At 37.4% G+C, this 22,476-nt stretch overlaps 1 protein-coding gene across 2 annotated transcripts in view; it reads left to right on the top strand.

The window, feature by feature from the left end:
- Positions 1–21,650, top strand: part of large1 (LARGE xylosyl- and glucuronyltransferase 1) — a 47,194-nt gene extending 25,544 nt beyond the window's left edge. For both annotated transcript variants that reach the window (XM_084111472.1, XM_084111473.1), the window contains 10 exons: positions 844–1,015; positions 2,533–2,637; positions 2,781–2,893; positions 3,609–3,734; positions 6,128–6,283; positions 6,412–6,575; positions 13,551–13,829; positions 15,907–16,053; positions 16,323–16,518; positions 18,062–21,650. In XM_084111472.1, the coding sequence (XP_083967598.1) occupies positions 844–1,015; positions 2,533–2,637; positions 2,781–2,893; positions 3,609–3,734; positions 6,128–6,283; positions 6,412–6,575; positions 13,551–13,829; positions 15,907–16,053; positions 16,323–16,518; positions 18,062–18,259 (1,656 nt within the window). In that variant the 3' untranslated portion in view covers positions 18,260–21,650. The remainder of the gene's footprint in view (positions 1–843; positions 1,016–2,532; positions 2,638–2,780; positions 2,894–3,608; positions 3,735–6,127; positions 6,284–6,411; positions 6,576–13,550; positions 13,830–15,906; positions 16,054–16,322; positions 16,519–18,061) is intronic.
- The last annotated feature ends 826 nt before the right edge of the window (positions 21,651–22,476 follow it).

Raw genomic sequence — 22,476 nt, 5'->3', positions numbered from 1 at the left:
GGTCTGGACTTGATCCGTTGTGGAGCAACTATGCTCGAACCAGAGCTGTTCTGACCAATCAAATTGTCAGGGCGGGCTTTATACGATGATGGACAGATGATCAACAGTAACGCAATCATCCACGTCACCAAAGAGTGCTTGGGTTGAATTCGTTTGATGACTGCCGCTGGAGAATTGAGATGTGTAGATTCCGCCATCGCGTCTGTTATAGAAGATATCTACAGCACATTATCTGTTCATTAGAGGAACAGAGAACCGTGATCAAGGCATTTGTCGATTTTGTCAAATCTTTAGGAGATGGAGTAGTGTAGAGAATAATATTCTGGTCTTATGTTGTGTTATTATACAAATCAAATAAAGTAACAGTTAAAACGGTTAATAATTGAATCAGAGCAGTAAAAAACATTTACATATAACAGTCATTTCTAACAGTAATCTTCATAAGCTTTGTTGGAGCTTTGTAATGCTCAGTGATCATCATCAATGATCAGAATGCCCATGCACATACAGACATGGTCATTTGGGCAGTTCAACCGGGAATAAACCCCAAACCACTGAATCAGCACCATTTTGGTTAGTCCAAACATGTAATACTTTCTGACATTTAAATCAGTGGCAAAAAGTATTGCAGCTGCCTTATTTGGCATTTTGATTGGGAGATATTTTTTTCACAATCCGAAAATTTACCAAGGACCCCACGTCTATTTTAGACAGTGCAACGCTGCTCTACGGAGTAAATAATTTGAAATTACACACATACTTCCTGCTTTTTCATTTTTGCAGTCTTGCAGTTTTTAAATTCATTTGATGTTTTTTGTTTGCTCTCTGTGTGTTCTCTTCCAGTCTGAGGTGTCTTGGATCCCTAACAAGCATTATTCTGGCATCTATGGCCTGATGAAGCTGGTGCTGACCAAGACGCTGCCCTCCGACCTACAGAAGGTCATCGTCCTGGATACTGACATCACCTTTGCCACAGACATCGCTGAGTTGTGGGTCGTCTTCCACAAGTTCAAAGGTACTTTTGAATAAGATTTCATTGAAATGATAGCTGTTTTTGTGTCGATTGCACTTTACAAATGTATTTTAATGAAATAATGCAAGTTTTGTGGCTGGTGAGCTTTCAGATGACTGCACATTAGTGATGGCCGCTTTCGAAACACTGCTTCATGAAGCTTTGAAACATTTACGAATCTTTTGTTTTGAAAATCACTGGTTCGGAGCTTGTATCAAATGCGCCTTTGCGCCTTTAACTGCATTATTTGATCTCATGCCTGAAGTGTTATCGCAGTTACTCGCATGTACTATACTCACGTAATCAGCCAGATGTGGGTGGGCAACCTGTACCGGATTGACCTTCGACATGAAACCCTGTTGCTTAGAAACAATGACACGCTCTTGTTGAATATGTTTGATTATTGTGTCTTGAAGAACAGATGAAAGGAAAGCTAGAGAAGTGCATGTCTTATTGACCGTTTGTTAGGATCTTCAGTACTCCACACACAAATGTGATTTAATGTCAATGATGTGACACTCATTTATTTATTTTGTCCTATATGCTAATTCACACCACATACTTTTGGAGGGATTTTTTCAGAATTTTTCATTTCTGTATTGAAATTCATGTTCATGTTTTTAGGGGGCATAGAGTCAGAAATGTCAGGGTGATACAGCTGTTCTGATATCACAGTGAAGAGAAAAACCTGAAAAAAAGATTAAAATTCTTGAAAAGAAAAACTTAAGTAGCTGCATGATTTAATATTTTTTTCTGCTTATTAATATTTGGAAAAAGTCTAAAAGTGCATCCAGCATGCAGAAAAATTATAAATCTCTACTCAATCTCAATAAAAACAAACAAAAAATCTGATAATTTTGACCTTTAATAAAAATGTAATGTTAGGTCAGTTTGTAAAATGTCATTTGGTGCAGCTCCCCAAAAATGTAATATATGATGAATTCAGAAATGTATATCAAACATTTGAGCAAGACACAATCATTAGCTATGTTTCCATCCACGTATTTTTTGCAAATTTTGAGATATCACATAAAAAACACTGGATGGAAACGCCAAGATGCGCATACATTCTAAAAATGTGCATAAAAAAATTGTGCTCTCGTTTGAATCGGATCTTTTTTTTATCCGATAAGAAAAATGCGCATAAACTACAATGGAAACACATTTACTAAATGAATTCCTCTATGCGCATCACAGAAACATGTGACTTTGCGATTGGATGACATAACTGGACTAACCAGCGCAACAATCTTTTTGCACAGCGTCTGAAATGGTGTTTTGGTTGTTCTGAAATGCCTGAGCAAAGTCTGTCATCAAAGCCAAACATCAGGCATCCTCTGAAACGTGTTTATTTCATTTCGTCTGTGCGCTCTGAGAAGCAAGTTATTTATTAAATATGAAAATTACTTTATACAGTGGCTTCTCCTACTTTTCTTAGTGATATTTAGTAACTCAGATGCTACAGATCAGTAATGTAAATTAAGATGCTAAGTCACTGTGGTGGTGTTTGTGTGTTTCAGGTCAGCAGGTTCTTGGTTTAGTGGAGAATCAGAGCGATTGGTACCTGGGGAACCTGTGGAAGAACCATCGGCCTTGGCCAGCATTGGGCAGAGGCTTTAACACCGGTACGTCAGCCAGATTTCTGATTATCACGCTTGAAGGGAAGACCAGTTTTAGAACAAATACCAAAGATTCTGATAAATAAAGATAGTCATTTTTTAGATTATACAACATCCACTATATTATAAGTGCTGTGTGTGTGTTGAAGGTGTGATTCTGCTGTTGTTGGATCGTTTGAGGAAGCTGAAGTGGGAACAGATGTGGCGGCTGACGGCAGAGAGAGAGCTCATGAGCATGCTGTCTACATCACTTGCTGATCAGGTAAACACATGGGCTCTGTTTCAATCCCCACTGAGCTGCCCTGCTGTCTACTTAGACAGTATAACATTATAAGTGACTAATTTTCAATTAGGCACATTTGTATGATGCAACATGCAGCAATACCAATAGCGCTTCACATAAAAAGCACATGGGAGACACCTCAATTGATTTGTTTATCAATAAATAAGAAGTACACAGGGATTAAAGTTCTCCGACGCTACAACAGATTTACGCCAGTTGGATTGCTGAGAGGTTGTGCATAGTGCAGTGCAGATCAGATCAGATCAGATCAGATCAGATCAGAGTCAGAAATGAACAGACTAGAGGCAAGAAATGGCACCAAAATGCCCCCCAAATTGAAGATACAGGGGCAAAAAATTGCTCATAAACAACTAAACAAATCAATGACTGTCGCAATGAAAGTGATGTGAAAATGAATGAAAAGTGTTGAATGCGGAAATGAATGTTGAATCAAAGATTTCTTTTTATACATTGTTTTTTGTAGAATTGAGTATAACAAATCACGTTTTTGTTAAGTATATGAATGCAATAGCCAATCAGAGGTGTTTGTTTCTGTGTACTCACTGAATGAATTTTGCACTGTGTGAATTCTATCATCATAAACAACAAAATGCAGATGCAGTTTTATTTTAGAGTAGAGCTGCTTTAGAAAATTAACATAATATAAATTTTATGAACAATATTGTGCCTGCAGGACATCTTCAACGCTGTGATCAAGCAGAACCCGTTCCTGGTGCACCAGCTGCCCTGCTTCTGGAATGTTCAGCTGTCGGATCACACCCGCTCTGAGAAGTGCTACAAAGACGTGTCCGACCTCAAGGTGACATCACTGTGGAGCTGACACAAGGGGGAGCACACAATTTCTTCACACATATCCACCTTATTTTGCAACACTTTATTCTGTGAATATGTGAGACTTCTGTTTTATTAACCGCTATAGGTAAATAACTACAAGAATAACAAAGTGAATTAAATGGTGAAACTATACCAGTGTGTTCATAATTACGCCAAATAATATGGTAAGACATACAAGTTTTCAATATTAAGCTGCATAACGAGCTGTTTTTACAGCTAAAAATAGGGAAGCTGATGACACAGGAAGTCAGACAGAGGCCGTGCATCTCTTATGTTAAAAATAAGGTGGATAGCTGACGGGATAAACACCTCATCTACATACACTATATTGCCAAAAGTATTGGGACACCCCTCCAAATTCAGGTGTTCCAATCACTTCCATGGCCACAGCTGTATAAAATCAAGCACATAGGCATCCAGACTGATTCTACAAACTTTTGTGAAAGAATGGGTTGCTCTCAGGAGCTCAGTGAATTCAAGCGTGGCACTGTGATAGGTGAAAGTCCATTCGTGAAATTTCCTTACTACTAAATATTCCACGGTCAACTGTTAGTGGTATTTAGGGCTGGACCCGAATATTCGAATATTCGTTCGGTGGGTTGGTATTCGATTTGAAAATTTGACATTTGAATATTGTTTTTTTGTTTGTTTTTTTGCACACCTGGGATCCCCCACGAAATGGTTCTCATTCGCACTTGAATAAGGCCGGCGACACACTGGCTGCGTGGCGTGTCAGTTTTTATTTCGGCTCCCATGTTAACAGGTTGGAGTTTGCACACTGCCTGCGTGAGACGCATCTCAGGCGCGGCTCGAGCCATGGGAGTGTTCTCTGGCTAGAGCGCAGAACAGCGGAGTTTGTATGGACCGAAGTGCATGCCTGAGCCTTGTGTTTTGGGTTAAGCTGCGTTGCTTTGACATTGTGGAAAATAGAATAATAGAAACAAAATGTATTAGCCTTTTTTTACCCGTTATTATCAGTCTAAATTAATCTCGTTTTTAATTTAACTTAATTTCGTTTTTCTTTATTTAAATTTTGTTTTTCTTTATTTAAATTTAGTTTTTTCTTTATTTAAATTTAGTTTTTCTTTATTTAAATTTCGTTTTTCATTATTTAAATTTCGTTTTTCTTTATTTAAATCTACCCTTTACTGTGTCAGTAATTTGTTAGTCAGAAAAATATTAGACTACCTTAAAAGTATTGCTTAATTTAACAGACCTGTGTGTGTGCGTTTTATATCACACTAGTGCAATGTCCGTTCTCGGAGCATAAGCCCTGCCCGCGTGAGGTACGTGCGCTGCTTCCCGCTCGCGCTGTTCTGTAGTTTACTAAAAGTTTATTAATTCTGAATGAATTGTCGCGTCTCGCGTGTCCATCTATATTGCACCAAATGCGACACTGCACTCCCTTGTGAAGTCGATTGGATGAACGGTTCTCGAAATAATAAAAATGCAAACGGACATACAGACACATAGAGATTCCTGCCTTTATTAGAGAGAAGAATATGTTGCATATTATAAGTGGAAGCATTTGGGAACGGCAACTCAGCCACAAAGTGGTAGGCCACGTAAAATCACAGAGCGGGGTCAGCGGATGCGCAGAAGTCGCCAACTTCCTGCAGAGTCAATAGCTACAGACCTCCAAACTTTGTGTGGCCTTCAGATTAGCTCAAGAACAGTGCGTAGAGAGCTTCATGGAATGGGTTTCCATGGCTGAGCAGCTGCATCCAAGCCTTACACCATCAAGTGCAATGCAAAGTGTTGGATGCAGTGGTGTAAAGCACACCACCACTGGACTCTAGAGCAGTGGAGACGTGTTCTCTGGAGTGACTAATTACGCTTCTCTATCTGGCAATCCAATGGACGAGTCTGGGTTTGGCGGTTGCCAGGAGAACGGTTCTTGCCTGACTGCATTTTGCCAAGTGTAAAGTTTGGTCGAGGGGGGATTATAGTGTCGGGTTATTTTTCAGGGGTTTGGCTTGGCCCCTTAGTTCCAATGAGAGGAACTCTTAATACCTAGACATTTCTGACAATTTAATGCTCCCAACTTTGTGGGAACAGTTTGAGGATGGCCCCTTCCTGTTCCAACATGACTGCGCACCAGTGCACAAAGCGAGGTCCATAAAGACTTGTGGAAAGCCTTCCCAGAAGAGTTGAAGCTGTTATAGCTGCAAAGGGTGGGCCAACTCCATATTAAACCCTACGGATTAAGAATGTTTATTAAAGTTCATGTGCATGTAAAGGCAGATGTCCCAAAATTTTTGGCAATATAGTGTATGTGCTTAATATTGAAAGAAACAACAAGAGACCAAATCAAGCAAAGGGTTGATTCATATAATTTCCCACATTTCTGAACTCCAGGTGATTCACTGGAACTCGCCGAAGAAATTGCGTGTTAAGAACAAACACGTGGAGTTCTTCAGGAATCTCTATCTGACGTTCCTGGAGTATGATGGGAATCTGCTGAGGCGCGAGCTCTTTGGCTGTCCCAGTGAAACAGACCACAACTCAGAGAATGTGAGTTTTATCACTGTGCTTCATGTTGCCAACTTCAACTGCAACTTTTAAAGTTGTAAAGGTCTGCAATGATTTCTTTGTTCAGGCAGCATGAAAGAATAACACTTGTTTTCCTAATATTCCTGCAGCTCCAAAAAACCCTATCCGAGCTGGATGAAGATGACCCATGTTACGAGTTTCGTCGGGAGCGCTTTACTGTGCACCGCACACACGTCTATTTCCTGCACTATGAGTATGAACCAACCTTAGATAACACAGACGTGACGCTGGTGGCCCAGCTTTCTATGGACAGGTAAGAAAACATAGGCCCACTTACAACACCTCCTCACCAACGGATGTTTAATACATCATGCCAATATAAGGCACATTAAATCAAATTGATCAAAACTTGATCAATGGATGATTCCATTTAACCCTCTATGATATGCATTATGTTCTAGCCATGAAATATTTTTTTCAAATAAGTTTTTAATTACTTGAAATAGCTTCAATCATACAAATCAAAAAATATTACTTAGGGAAACCACAATGGAAAATAGTCAAATTTCTATAAAATTATGATTTTATTTTCTATTTAATTGCACAATTCTTTTTGAATACTTGTAACTCATCCAAACCAAAAATAAGTAGATCCCTATCATTTAATCCCTATCATTTGGCTAACTCATCCTCACTCTCATCACATAGGGCTAACTCTTCACTCTTCCTATTGCCCTTTCCAATAAAATATAGCATTTTCTGAAAAGAAGAAATCAATTAGTTGCATAAATACAACTATACTACATTAAACACTTCAAATAAATAATTAACTGCAATCATATTGTTGTTGATAAATTAGTTACACTGAACAAAATTAAATTAGTTACACTGAACAAAATGATAAACGCAACACTTTTGTTTTTGCCCCCATTTTTTTCTATATACACAAGGCCTATTTCTCTCAAATATTGTTCACAAATCTGTCTAAATCTGTGTTAGTGAACACTTCTCCTTTGCCGAGATAATTCATCCACCTCACAGGTGTCGCATATCAAGATGCTGATTAGACAACATGATTATTGCACAGGTGTCCCTTACACCGTGTCCTAACCAGAAATAGAATGCGATAAGATTCCAGCGACAAGCAATTTGCCTGTCCACACCAGAAGCGACGCAACTGCGAGATGCGTCAAAATCAATCAAAACCCACAGCCAATCAGAACAATGTGTGGGGAGGCTCTCGCGGCAAGTGCACGGTACCAGAGATCTTGACGGCACTTGCAAGAAAATGGATAAGCAGACTACATAATAGATTATATGATCAAATTCACAGATATAACACCATTTAAACATTATTTAAAATACATAATGAGTTACTAAAACATTATTTGTCAAAGAATAGACTTGTTTGTTCACAGTTTGAACGTTCTTGTTTCCATTTGTTTAATTTCAAGATCTGAGGTGAATTATCCATTGTTGCTTTTACAGCTACAAAGCTGGAGCACTAAATGATATTCAAAGTCACTTTACATGCTTTTAACATTAAATAAAACACATAAACAGTACCTGAGATTATCATTGCCACACTTTGTGTTTGTTGTTCCAGCGCGACGTCGCAGAAAAATAGAAACCGTTTCTAAAATAGAATCGTCGCGTGTCGCCATCATGGCTGGTTAGGACAAACACTCTGATTAACATGGAAAAGATACCTTTTATTGCGTGTCGCGGCACATGTAGTTAGGACACGGTGTAAGACTGACTGGTTTTCGGACCCCCCTGGACCCACCCCCCAATACAGTAAAACTATACATTTTAGAGTGGCCTTTTATTGTGGCCAGCCTAAGGCACACCTGTGCAATAATCATGCTGTCTAATCAGCATCTTGATACCCTTGCACGCTGTACAGTTTGTAACAGTGACTTCAGCATTGCCCATGGCGGGTTAAATGATTGTAAAAGACATGTTGAGGTGAGTTCAACAAGTTTCATTTCATGTGCATATTATTCAGACCGGCGAGTTGCTAAGGCTACATGAAAACAACAAACTCATTAGACTTGTTAAAAGTTGCAATGGAATATAAATACAAGCAGTTTATACTTTATATTATTCGGGATACCTCCCTGAAATGACTTTTTGCAGGTTGGGATGTCTGTATTTAAAGGGGTGGTTAATTATGATTTCACTTTTCTAACTTTTTAGTTAGTAGGGCTGGGACGATACACCTATCTCCCGATTCGATACTATCACGATACTTGGGTGCCGATACGATATGTATTGCGATTTTTTTTTAAAGAATTGCGATTCTACAAGTATTGCGATTCGATATTGCAATATATTACAATTTTTTTAACACTAGACCATCGGGAAAAGTTAAATCATACACTTATACAGACTGTACGTGATGTATAAGATGAGTCATATTTACAAAAACAAATCATCACATCTTTCTGACTTTTATTTCAGAAGCATCATACAATACTACATTCTCCTGAATAAATGATTAAATAACAAATACATTTTTTAACAGTCACTTGTCGCCACTTAGTGGCGAAACAATGTAATCGATAAATGCGTAATTTTAAGCACCAAGTTTCTATCAAAATTTTGATTGCTATCGTAGACATCAGTGTTCATATTTGAACTTTAAACTATTATCCAAGTACTTCTATGATCATTTTAAATATTGCATCACAGAAATAATGATACTATGAGGTTGAAAAGACTGTTTGTGAAGCTTTTTCATGACTACTCTCTCCGGATCAGCGGCAGCGCCAACACAGCTTTGAATGTTGCGATATGATTTTGTCAAAGTTTAATAGACAGACGAATTGAAATTTCTATTTTAGAATCGAAAAAAAATAAAAAAAATAATTTGCGATAGCTAGGTGAATTGATTTTTTTTCCCCCCAGCCCTTAATAGTTAGTGTGCAATGTTGCTGTTTGAGCATGAACAACATCTGCAAAGTTGCAACGCTCAAAGTTCACAGCAAAGCAAGATATTTGCTTTTAAAGAAATAGTTTTACTGACTTTTAGTTTTATGTAGTTTTATGACAAAAACAAACGGCTGGTAGGGACTACATGAAATCCCTCCTGGGTTAGTGACATCGCTAACCCTAGAAGTTACATAAACCCCGCCCCCAGGAACACGCAGTCCGTGTTGAGGAAGAGTTGTTGTAGTCGAGCACATTTGTGAGTCTGCTGAAGCTGTCGCATCCGTCTTTTCACATACAATACAGTACGTAACACAAATGCAATAGCATGTCACTCTGTAGGCATCTTACAACAGTTCCCACACAAGCAATTTTTTAGATTATCATGACAGAATATGCTAATTGAAGATAGTTAACTACACATCAGCAATATAAATTCATCAACTAAGAATTCAGAAACGTCCTGTTGCATTCTACATATTGTCACTTCTTGTTGAGTCTCTCAGACATTATTGTCTGACTCCAGTTTAAACATAAAAGGAAGAACAGTTTCTGCCATTTTAGTGCTTGTCTGTGTGAGGTAATCGGAGCTGCTAACACACACACACACACTAATTTTACATCTTGTAAAAAGGGCATTATAGGACCCCTTTAATGTTGTAAATGAACACTGAAATGAGTTTCCTGCTAATTGAACCGCACTGTATCCTAATACTCTACTCATGATCATACGCAATGGCATTCACGCTTTGGCCTGAACTCAATTAAAATGATTTGCCTTGTCATCATTCATCATCCTGATGACATTAAGTAGCAAACTGCTTCTGGAAAGAACCACATTGGAATGTTTTGAGTCAAAGCTTCACGGCTTTTGTGATCAGTGTAATGAGGGATGGCTCTGTTTAGTCAGGCATGTTCGGGCTACTTCAGACAACTCATCAGTCAGTACCAGTGGCGGAGGGTTATCGTTCTTGTCAACAGTGACGGATGCAATCCGCTGTCATCTTGGAGGGAATGACCTCTTTGACGGCCAAGTATAGCACTCAAGAGCAATAAGGTTGTCAGAGTAGATGCCACATCTAGTTCGACTTGAATGAAAGTGAAGTTTTGAGGGATAGAAGTGCAGTCAGTTCAGTACGTCATGCTGTTTGTGTATACTTAGGTGTTTATCATTCAACCATTGATATATTGAAAATGTTTTTTGTTTTTTTTGGTGTTTAAAATGGAATTTTTACACAATGCACTTTCTTGGTCACTAATCAGTAAGCAATTTTGACTTTTAGTATATATACAGTGAGGAAATAAGTATTTGAACACCCTGCTATTTTGCAAGTTCTCCCACTTGGAAATCATGGAGGGGTCTGAAATTGTCATCGTAGGTGCATGTCCACTGTGAGAGACATAATCTAAAAAAAAAAATCCAGAAATCACAATGTATGATTTTTTAACTATTTATTTGTATGATACAGCTGCAAATAAGTATTTGAACACCTGTCTATCAGCTAGAATTCTGACCCTCAAAGACCTGTTAGTCTGCCTTTAAAATGTCCACCTCCACTCCATTTATTATCCTAAATTAGATACACCTGTTTGAGGTCGTTAGCTGCATAAAGACACCTGTCCACCCCATACAATCAGTAAGAATCCAACTACTAACATGGCCAAGACCAAAGAGCTGTCCAAAGACACTAGAGACAAAATTGTACACCTCCACAAGGCTGGAAAGGGCTACGGGGAAATTGCCAAGCAGCTTGGTGAAAAAAGGTCCACTGTTGGAGCAATCATTAGAAAATGGAAGAAGCTAAACATGACTGTCAATCTCCCTCGGACTGGGGCTCCATGCAAGATCTCACCTCGTGGGGTCTCAATGATCCTAAGAAAGGTGAGAAATCAGCCCAGAACTACACGGGAGGAGCTGGTCAATGACCTGAAAAGAGCTGGGACCACCGTTTCCAAGGTTACTGTTGGTAATACACTAAGACGTCATGGTTTGAAATCATGCATGGCACGGAAGGTTACCCTGCTTAAACCAGCACATGTCAAGGCCCGTCTTAAGTTTGCCAATGACCATTTGGATGATCCAGAGGAGTCATGGGAGAAAGTCATGTGGTCAGATGAGACCAAAATAGAACTTTTTGGTCATAATTCCACTAAACGTGTTTGGAGGAAGAAGAATGATGAGTACCATCCCAAGAACACCATCCCTACTGTGAAGCATGGGGGTGGTAGCATCATGCTTTGGGGGTGTTTTTCTGCACATGGGACAGGGCGACTGCACTGTATTAAGGAGAGGATGACCGGGGCCATGTATTGCGAGATTTTGGGGAACAACCTCCTTCCCTCAGTTAGAGCATTGAAGATGGGTCGAGGCTGGGTCTTCCAACATGACAATGACCCGAAGCACACAGCCAGGATAACCAAGGAGTGGCTCTGTAAGAAGCATATCAAGGTTCTGGCGTGGCCTAGCCAGTCTCCAGACCTAAACCCAATAGAGAATCTTTGGAGGGAGCTCAAACTCCGTGTTTCTCAGCGACAGCCCAGAAACCTGACTGATCTAGAGAAGATCTGTGTGGAGGAGTGGGCCAAAATCCCTCCTGCAGTGTGTGCAAACCTGGTGAAAAACTACAGGAAACGTTTGACCTCTGTAATTGCAAACAAAGGCTACTGTACCAAATATTAACATTGATTTTCTCAGGTGTTCAAATACTTATTTGCAGCTGTATCATACAAATAAATAGTTAAAAAAATCATACATTGTGATTTATGGATTTTTTTTTTTTAGATTATGTCTCTCACAGTGGACATGCACCTACGATGACAATTTCAGACCCCTCCATGATTTCTAAGTGGGAGAACTTGCAAAATAGCAGGGTGTTCAAATACTTATTTTCCTCACTGTATATATATATATATATATATATATATATATATATATATATATATATATATATATATATATCATTGTGACATTGTGACAAAATGTTTTTATATAAAAACTGAAGGAGTTGTCTGAATCTTAGTGATGGTGACGTTGAAGTCGTGGGACTGTGGTGGTTTATAGCCTATCTTTAGCTTTTTACTTCCAGCGACTGCATTTGTGCTTCAAAATTCATAGAAGTTGTGTTTTATCTGTGATAATTATTTTGATGGACAAAAAGTGCAAGTATAAACTGTTGTTGATCACAGAGCTTGTTTTTAGTGATAATCCAGTGTGATAAACTAGTGTGATGCTAACTGCCGGTTGCCCTACAAAGTGACGTCATACCTGCACCATTATATTGCATTTCATTATGTTTTGCCACGGAATAAAACAATTTTTTTTTATCTCACAATTCTAAGATTTTTTTTAATATTCTGCCTTTTTTTCCTCAGAATTGCGAGTTTATATCCCACAGTTCTTCATTTTTTCCCTCTGAATTGACGTAGACTGACAATTGCGAGTTATGAAGTCCAAATTGGAAGATATAAAATTGCGATTTCAAGAACAAAGTCAGAATTTTTACTTTTTTTCGCTGTTATCAGGAAAAAATGCAAGCTTCACATGAACACTTAGATATGTGCCAAATAATAGCACACATTTATCTAGCTTAACATTAGAGTGAGCGGCCATGTAAAGTAGCTAACGTAAAGGCTACTACTTACATGTTTCAAATGATAAGATGAACATTTGGATTTCCTGCCGGACATAGTGTAATCAACACAGAGACCAGACTTGTTAACAATCTGTCCGTCACGGACAGCATGACTTCGCCACTTCCTGTGGAGTTTTTTTTTTCTTTTCTGCGACTAACAGACTAATTAAAATTTGGTAGACTAAACCTGGTCAATTAACGTTTAGTCCAGTGTATCCTTTTTCAAACTCTTCCTAATCAAACACACCTGATTCAACTCATCAGCTCCTTAGTAGAGACTCTAAGACCAAAAATATATGGGTCAGATAATGTAGACATCCAAAATGTGCACTGTTGGTCTGCCTCCAGGAACAGGGTTGGAAAATTGACAGGCCTGTGCTGCAGTTCTATGGATGTTTTGCCCTCCAGCTCTCCATGCCCAGTCCAGTCACCAAAAACTGAATAGAGATCGGTGGCCGTTCAATCGGTGCCCCGTTTAAATTATTTTATTAAATGTTGTCATTACAAAACGTCTGGAAAGAAAACAATAGAAATGAATTGGACAGAAGGGGTGGGAACCTTGTCCTTGCTTCCACTGAAGCACATTATGCTCTTTGAATCATTATTAAATCACGCTGGGGAAAATTTCTATTTAAATAAAATAAAAGAAATGGTCTCGGACCCACTGAATCAGATTGTATGTTGTTATGTTTTTGGTCAGTTACTGGAGTGTTCCTTTGTTCCAGGCTGCAGATGCTAGAGGCCATCTGTAAACACTGGGAAGGGCCCATCAGTCTGGCCCTCTACCTCTCCGATGCCGAAGCCCAGCAGTTTCTGCGATACGCTCAGGGCTCAGAGGTTCTGATGAGCAGGAGCAACGTTGGATACCACATAGTCTATAAAGAAGGCCAGTTCTACCCTGTTAACCTGCTGCGTAATGTTGCTTTGGGGCAGGTCAACACACCCTACATGTTCCTGTCGGATATTGACTTCTTACCCATGTATGGACTCTATGAGTATCTCAGGTAAGACAAAACCTAAATATGGAATGGTAAAACAACGTTGGTCCATTTTGGTTTGATCTCATCTCAACTGTTGACCACAAACCTAAATCTGTGGTTACAGATTGTTATTACTTATCATTAAAAACTCTAAAACTAAGCCCATGTGCTACTTTATTTAACCCCGAAACAGTATATTTTAAATTCATATACTTATAATTTGAGTAGGAAACCGTGTAATGGAGCCTTTTCAAAGACTGTGATGATGTGTTTCCACAGTTATCAACATCGCAAATCTAATAAAGTTTTAAATATATATATATATATATTTTTAAATGTAATACATTTATAATGCTATACTTTGTGTTATATTACCTTGTCAGTAAATGACAAAAACGAATTAACACTGCTGTGAGGGTGTTTCTAATGCAACAGCTGAGGGAGCGATGGCAAATTTGACATCTGTAATCAATTTCTCAAAAAAAAAAAAAGTAAGTTGTGGAAATGCAGATTTTTTTTCTTTTGCTTTTAGATTAAATGCAAATGCAACAATTATATTTGATGTCTCCCGTTCATCGCTATAGAAGTTTACACAACTATGATGACTTCTGCTTCTGTAAAAGTAGTTCCAGGCAGGTCTTGACCGCATTACAGTTCCATATCACTTCGTGTAGTTAATGTAATAACGGAAAATAGAATACAATTCATAACAAGAAGAAAATGACAGACGATTAAGCTTGATCTGCCATTTTTGATGTCTAACTTCACAATCAATGGAAACGTGCAGTTTAATTTTAATAAATAAAGTATATAGTATATAGTTCTATCTATAATCAAAAGAAAATTAAACTGAATATATAAATAAATTGATAGTCGTGCTACACGGGTTTTCATTATCATTGCAGATAATGTAACAAATAAATAAAGGCCTTGTTAAAATGGCTTTGTGTTTTATTTATTAGGCTAGCCTACTGTCAATAATAGAAAAAAAAGGAATTAACGTAATAATTAAAACAATTAATTAAATTAAATAATATTGATTCCACACGTACTAGATGTGGGCCGGATCTGGGCCTAAACTATGTTGCTGTCTGGGTCTGTACCAATATGGTCTGTTCTAGAATCGTGCACACACGTTCAAGCCTTCGTGCATATTTGATGCACACTTTTGTAATGAATAACTCGAAAGTTTACCTATCAGACTGAGACATCGTTGCCATAACACGTTGATATGGGTTACTCAGGTAATTGTTATAATTACTACGTAGTGATAGATGGCTCTTTAAATTTCAGCTCCTGATCTCGGTAACTTTAATGTACCGGAGTATCGGATTGGGACTCGGTATCAGCAGATACTCAAAATTCAATTCCTCGAATCGGATTGGGGGCACAAAAAACTTGATCAAGACATCCCTAGTGAAAAGGGTCCATTCTGGTACTGTCACCCCGTTTTGGTGTGCTATGCAATAATGCATTATAATAAAACACACAAAAAAAAAAACATGACAGTTGTCTTTTAAAATGTTTTGCCAACCCTGGTACTCTCAAAATGTTTCGGGGTTATTTGGCAAGTGCAAGCAGGTGTTGATACTTTTGTATCACCACATTATATATTGTCAACATTCTTGCACTTCTTTATAAAAAATCTGTTGAACATTTGTTAAGGAAATACTGATAAAGACTGTAAGAGAAATTTGCCTTAGATTAAACCATGTGCTCATAAACATTTTTGATGTCACTTTGTTAAAATATGATGTAAGAAAAAAAATACAAGTGAAGAAAAGTCATAACATAACAGGGGTGAAACTTTTGGGAGAAAGAGATATTGTACACAGATCTGTACCTGAAAAACTCTGGTGTGCTTGTTTGCTTCAAAAAAAGACGAGATACTAGACTAAAGATACTAGACGAATACCAATGTAACTAATAAAAGCTGAAAGCAAAACTCATTTTGCTCTGAAAATAAGAAATACAAGAGTGCCAACCCATGTACATTAAATCATGTTTTCCATTATTGGTGTCAGCAAAATGTTCTCAGGTTGTGAATGTGATTTGTACAAGTGATCTGTTCCACAAGTAATCCATCTTGTTTCTGTTTTAGGAAATCAGTTGTTCAGCTTGATATGGCGAACACTAAAAAGGCTCTTGTGGTTCCGGCGTTTGAAACACTGCGCTATCGGCTGTCCTTTCCCAAATCTAAAGCAGAGCTCTTGTCACAGCTCGATATGGGCACTCTGTTCACATTCAGGTAAAAACAATACTAAAAAAAAATAACAATTCTCAGAAATGTTCTAAATATATGGCAGATGATATTTTCTTAGATTTGTGACTGAATCTTTCATGATTCTTTTTAATCAATTCATTTCAGTTATTCGATTTAACCAACCTTATCACAAACTTATCTGAATATTATATATTTAGTTATATTTATTATTGTTATTTTTTTTACGCATTTGCACTTTCTTGACCGTTTTATGATGACTTTATAAAAATTAATAATCATTTACTTGTCCACAGATATCATGTCTGGACAAAGGGTCATGCTCCCACAGACTTTGCCAAATGGAGAACCGCTACAACACCGTACCGAGTTCAGTGGGAGGCCGACTTTGAGCCGTATGTGATGGTCAGACGAGAAAGCCCCGAGTACGACCGGCGCTTTGTGGGGTTTGGGTGGAATAAAGTAGCTCACATCATGGAGCTGGACGCTCAGGTAACACTTGTATGCATTAATACTATTTAAATTTCATTAAAAAGCTTTTTTGGATTTCATAATAGTCTCTGACTAGACGGATATGTGACAGATTAGTAATTTTTTTTTAAATGGTAGAACCCATCATTTTAAAGGATTAGTTCACTTCAGAATTAAAGGACAAATCCAGTGAAAAATGAACCTGGGCTTAATTAACACATGGTTACCGAGTCGATCGTTCCCTGCGATGCGTTTTCATGAAAATCGAATGTATAGAGTTTTATCTTTAAAAACAGATTAGCTCATAACAGTAGTATATGGGGCATAGAGTAAGTAAAAATAAATCGCTAGTTAATACCACTAACAAGGCTCAAAATAGCCTCACACTAACACGGTAACATAATGAGGGTCCTTACATACAAACCGAAGCATTGAGAACTTTGTAAGTGTACAGACAGTTTAATAAGAACTGAGCCACGAACGCCGTCGATAGGATAGCTGGTCGATAGGAATTACGTTTGTGAAATCTAACGTAGCACGGCGTTCGTGGCTCGATTAGTCGAGACTGTTTTCCAAGATGGATCCTGCATGTCAACGCGTAATGTACTGTCTTTATAAAGTATCTTCTTATTAAACTGTCTGTACACTTACAAAGTTCTCAATGCTTCGGTTTGTATGTAGGGACCCTCATTATGTTACCATGTTAGTGTGAGGCTATTTTGAGCCTTGTTAGTGGTATTAACTAGCGATTTATTTTTACTTACTCTGTGCCCCATATACTAGTGTTATGAGCTAAAATGTTTTTAAAGATAAAACTCTTTACATTCGATTTTCATGAAAACGCATCGCAGGGAACGATCGACTCGGTAACCATGTGTTAATTAACCCCAGGTTCATTTTTCACTGGATTTGTCCTTTAAAATTTCCTGATAATTTTCACATCATCCAAGATGTTCATGTCTTTCTTTCTTCAGTCAAAAAGAAATTAAGGTTTTTGAGGAAAACATTCCAGGATTTTTCTCCATATAGTAGACTTCAACGTGAATCAATGGATTAAAGGTCCAAATTGCAGTTTCAATGCAGCTTCAAAGACTCTACACGATCCCAGCCGAAGGAATAAGGGTCTTATCTAGACAAACCATCGGTCATTTTCTAAAAAAAACTAAATATATATATACTTTTTAACCACAAATGATTGTCTTGCACTAGCACTGCAATGCACCGTGCATTACGTAATCACATAGGAAAGGTGTCTAAGGCTGTCTATGCATCAACAATGCTATCAAAAAACATGTCCGCCATCGGTCAATGAATTACTGTTAAAAAACTTTAAATCCATATATTTCCTATGGTAAATTTCCTGTATTGGCTGAAAATAGTCATTTCCATCTATAATTGAGATGTTAACAGGCTTGCTAAATAAAACATATCTTTTTACGCATGTGCTTAAAGGCCTTAAACCGCTTGAACCCCGATAATTGCAGCTATATTTATAACTGTAATCTTATTTTCTGAGAATAAATTGATCTTTCACCATGTGATGTTGTTTGTTGTGTATTTTTAGGAGTACGAGTTTGTGGTTCTGCCCAACGCCTACATGATCCACATGCCGCACGCGCCCAGTTTTGACATCACCAAGTTTCGCTCAAACAAACAGTACCGTGCTTGTCTGAAGACGCTGAAGGAAGAGTTTCAGCAGAACATGTCTCGGCGCTACGGTTTCGCCGCGCTCAAATACATGACAGTGGATAACAACAGCTAGCCGAGCACATTGTCCAAGAAACCGAAACAATAACTGCCACGAGCTGATCCTGGAGCGCTGTGTGACAGCACCTTTACGGATGCGTTCAGTGGAACTGAGAACGCAGGGTTATTAGGAGGCACGGCTTGTGATCATCCATTCATTCAGGGATCTGACGAGACTTTATCAGTGGTGTTTGACACCAGTGCTGAGAATTAAACTGTTGATTCCAAGTCACTTTTGTGGGAAGGCAAGCAGATTCAGCAAATGGAAACTTCTAGAATAAATGATGTCTGTTGTTACTTATTAAAAATGGACAACAACACTGATGCACTTCAGATTAAAGCCTTGAATCGGTCTCTCCGTCTGTCAACCTATCTTTCATTCTGACTGTCTAACCATTTGCCAGCCTGTCTGTCTCTTTGCTACCTTTTCTAACATCCGACTCTCAGAGTATCAATATATTGGTTTGTTTACCTATCTGTTGACCTTATGCCTCTATCTTTCTCTCTCTCTCTTTTCATCTCTACAATCATTCTTTCTGTCAATGTGTCTGTTGGTCTAATAATTTGTCTTTCTGTCTAAAAACTGTTTATCGAACAATCTATATCCCTCAATCTATATCTGTCAAACTATGCTTATTTCTGTCTGTCTGACAATCTATTTAACAATCTGTTTATATTTCCATCTAACAATTTGTCTGAATATCTTTATATCTGTTTGTCTCTCTCTCTATATCATTTGTCTGTCTAACAATCTATGTAAATCTGCCTATATCTAACAATCAGTCTATATATATATATATTTTTGTCTTCCTCTCTCTGTCTGTCTCTCTATATATCATCTGCCTATCTAACAGTCTATATTTCTCTATATATGTGTGTCTAATTATCTAGCTCTCATTATATCAACAATCTCTCTCTCTCTCTCTCTCTCTCTGGATTCAAGGTTTCAGTCTCTGTGTTGACACAGTTGTTGTGTGTTGTGAAGTAGTTGGAAATGTGTTCATTCTCACTGCAGATGTGAACAGTGTAATAAACAGGGATCTTCATTCATCGGACTGGCAATAATACGTAACGAGAGGCCAAAGTGAACACTTCATTGACACATTAGAGATGGTTATTTAAATGGCATCACAGCACACTAACAGACTTATGCACTCAATTGCAGGCTTAATTAACAAACTTAATCATTTTCTTTATTATTTGTAAAAGATAGTGTAGTTGCTGCTGCTGCGGTGTCATGAGTTGTTATTCTCTATCGGCAAACAACATGTCTGACTCAGGCTCGTGTTCAGAGAATTATCTGCTGATATTTTGCCTTTTTTACCACCCGACAGCACACAAGCTCAACGTGTGTTAGTTGCCATCTGCCATACGTCTCTAAAACGTGTCCTGTCTGATGTTATATACTGAGATTCATCAGTTTATCACCTATATGATTGTGAATTTTTTGTGAATCAGATATTTTCAAGATGTTTGTACACTTCAACCGACTTCACGGCAGCATAAGTGTGTTTACTGCGGTATCAATGAAGTGCTTTTAATCGGCTACAGTCTGTGCCGTGTGCATTACAGTAAGCCTGCGAGATCTTTATAAGTTGAGCTCATTCACAGGACTGCTGCTTTATTTCATCTTACTTTATTGGTTTGAAGGAAAAATCGAGCATTCATGCTAATGTCCTTGTAGCCCCTTGCGGCACAGCTGAGAACGCACTCGCACTTGCATTACCAATTGCATTGTGACAAATTTTGGAAGAAGAGTTTGTGTTTACATATAATACAAGCAGATACAAATAATCTGTGAAAACAACATGAATGTGATGATGAATGTGTGCTGCTTATATTCAAGACAGGTCCATTAGATTAAATCTGGGCTAGTTGTCACTTTCATTTTTTATTGAAACGTGATTAACACAATGTGAGGTCGTATTTATTTTTTAATGTGCAAAAATTTCGGACAATGCAATGCAATAAATGCAATGCAAATATTATAGGCTGTTTTCGAGATAATTCAAACTGTAAAGCAGTTTTAAAAAAAGCGGTGAAAATGTAAGATGAGTGTCATGGTGCTTTTATTGAGTTCGTTTGTTCAATGTGCATTACAAAATTTGAATAGTAAATTTTAGTTGGGCATTCATTTACATGGGACTTCAGAGCATTTTAAACAATGTTTTTTTTGTTTTTTAAAAAAAAATTATTAACCACTTTTTCAATATCGTCACCTTCCTAAGATAATTGACAAAAATGACAAAAATTGACAGCTGCATCAAGAAGAACGAAAATCTACTCAACCTCTCAATTATTGGTTCAGTTTTTTGTGTTTTCTGAGAAACCTGAAAAAATGACTTGGAAAGTTACTACTAATTGCGTTACTTAGTTACTTTTATGTAAAGTAATGTGTTACGTTACTTTTTCTCACCTGGGCTGGGCTTGCTTGTTTGATTTTTAATAACAACAACAACAAAAGTTTGTTTTTGACTAATGTAAAGGCCCTTTCACACCAAAAGTGAAATGAATAAGCCTCAGGCTGAAGGAAATGCAAATTCACTCCTGTACAGTAGAGGGCGCAGCTCAAACAAACCTTTCAGCTGTGCTGACATTCTGTATCACAGAAGAAATTTCAGCAATATAAACTAAAAAAGAAAATTAAACAAATGTGATCTTTATCTAAAGTCATTTTTGTTAGTATGGTTGAATTGGATCATCAAAGGTCAGCAGCAAAGACTTTGGTCAATAAAGTGAGATTAAATACATAAAGAAATTCTGAGTTTGCATTTTACTGTTTTTTCTTTTTGAGAAAAACAGATTTTGTTTTTGTGTAAATGAGATGAGTACATGCTAATGTTCACATCATGGGGTCAGAAGAGGTGTCAATCAATACATGGGAAAACAAAGTTGAGTTACTTTTTTGAAAAAGTAACTGTTGTGATTTAAAAGTTTTGCTAGTTACTTGAAAAAAGTAATCTGATTACATACCTTGTTGTTGTAATTCGTTACCCAAACACTGGTGACAACTAGCCCCAGTCTCCTGTATTTGATACATAAGAAGTAAAACCAGCAGATTAAGTTATTAATGGACAGCATATGTGTGTAAAATCTGAAGGATACTCGGTTCCAACCATCCATTATTTTGTATTCGTTTGGAAACCGTCCACGTCACTGAAATGTCCTGATGTGGAAGCCTTACGTCCATGCCCTTCTGTGGATATACATGTTTCATAATGTTGCTACTGATGCTCATCGATATGTTTGCTTTGGAGCTGTGCCATTATTTTCCAGTATTTCCTGAGGTTGTACGCGAGATGTGCTGAGCTGTGTGTGCACACTAGCTGATTGATGTGTGTTTAATATGAATATAAACAGCCACATGTCCAGGATAACACTGATAAAACTGCTTCTGAATAAAATCGCATCATGTTGTCTTCTGCTTATTTTACTGTAATGTACACGACGATGCTGAAACAATGTTTCACCATTTGAGTATTTCATACATTCATTGCATTATCTTTATGAATCTCCTAACCACATAAAACAATTCAAAATCTTTTTTTTTCTTTTCATATTCGTATAGGCTATACATCATGTGACTCTCCACAAGACCATGAAAAAACAATGTAAAAAACAAAAAAAACAAAAAACATTTTAAGAAATAATGTGAAATGCACTATTCCACATAAAACACGTGATGTGAGAGCAATTAGTAATTATAGTTTTTATTTTTATTTTTTATGATTAACCCTTTTCCTTCCCTCGCTTTTTGTAACGCATCTTTCCCTCGCGGGTCAAAATGACCCGAAGTCCTAAAATTATACTTGATTTTTTTTTTCTTCAGAAAGCTTATTTTATTTCATTTTTTTCTCTCTATATATTTTAAAGCAATTTTTTGGGAGATTTTTTTTTGTCATTTTTTTTATTTCATTTACCTTTAAATTTCTAGATTTTATCAATAAATAATAAATGTATAGTAATTTAAGCACATTCCTCAGATTCTTCCAACTTAAATTCAAAATAATTCACAATTTCATGCATAACCCTTTTAATTCAGCTCAAAATATCTTACATTGGGTGTCTTTGCCGATCTCTTGGGGCAGAAAAAATAATATGACATGATATTTCATGACTATAGCCACTAGATGGCCTTATTGCTCTATTGGAGCAAATGAGCTGAGCTGTTCCGCTGGGTCCTAAAGTCAGTTATTTTCAGTATGCATTCAGATCATAAACTGTAAAAAGAAA

This window comes from Abramis brama (genome assembly GCF_963993115.1).
Source record: "Abramis brama genome assembly, chromosome: 4".
Lineage (NCBI taxonomy): Eukaryota > Metazoa > Chordata > Actinopteri > Cypriniformes > Leuciscidae > Abramis > Abramis brama.
This window is presented reverse-complemented; position numbering and strand designations above follow the sequence as displayed.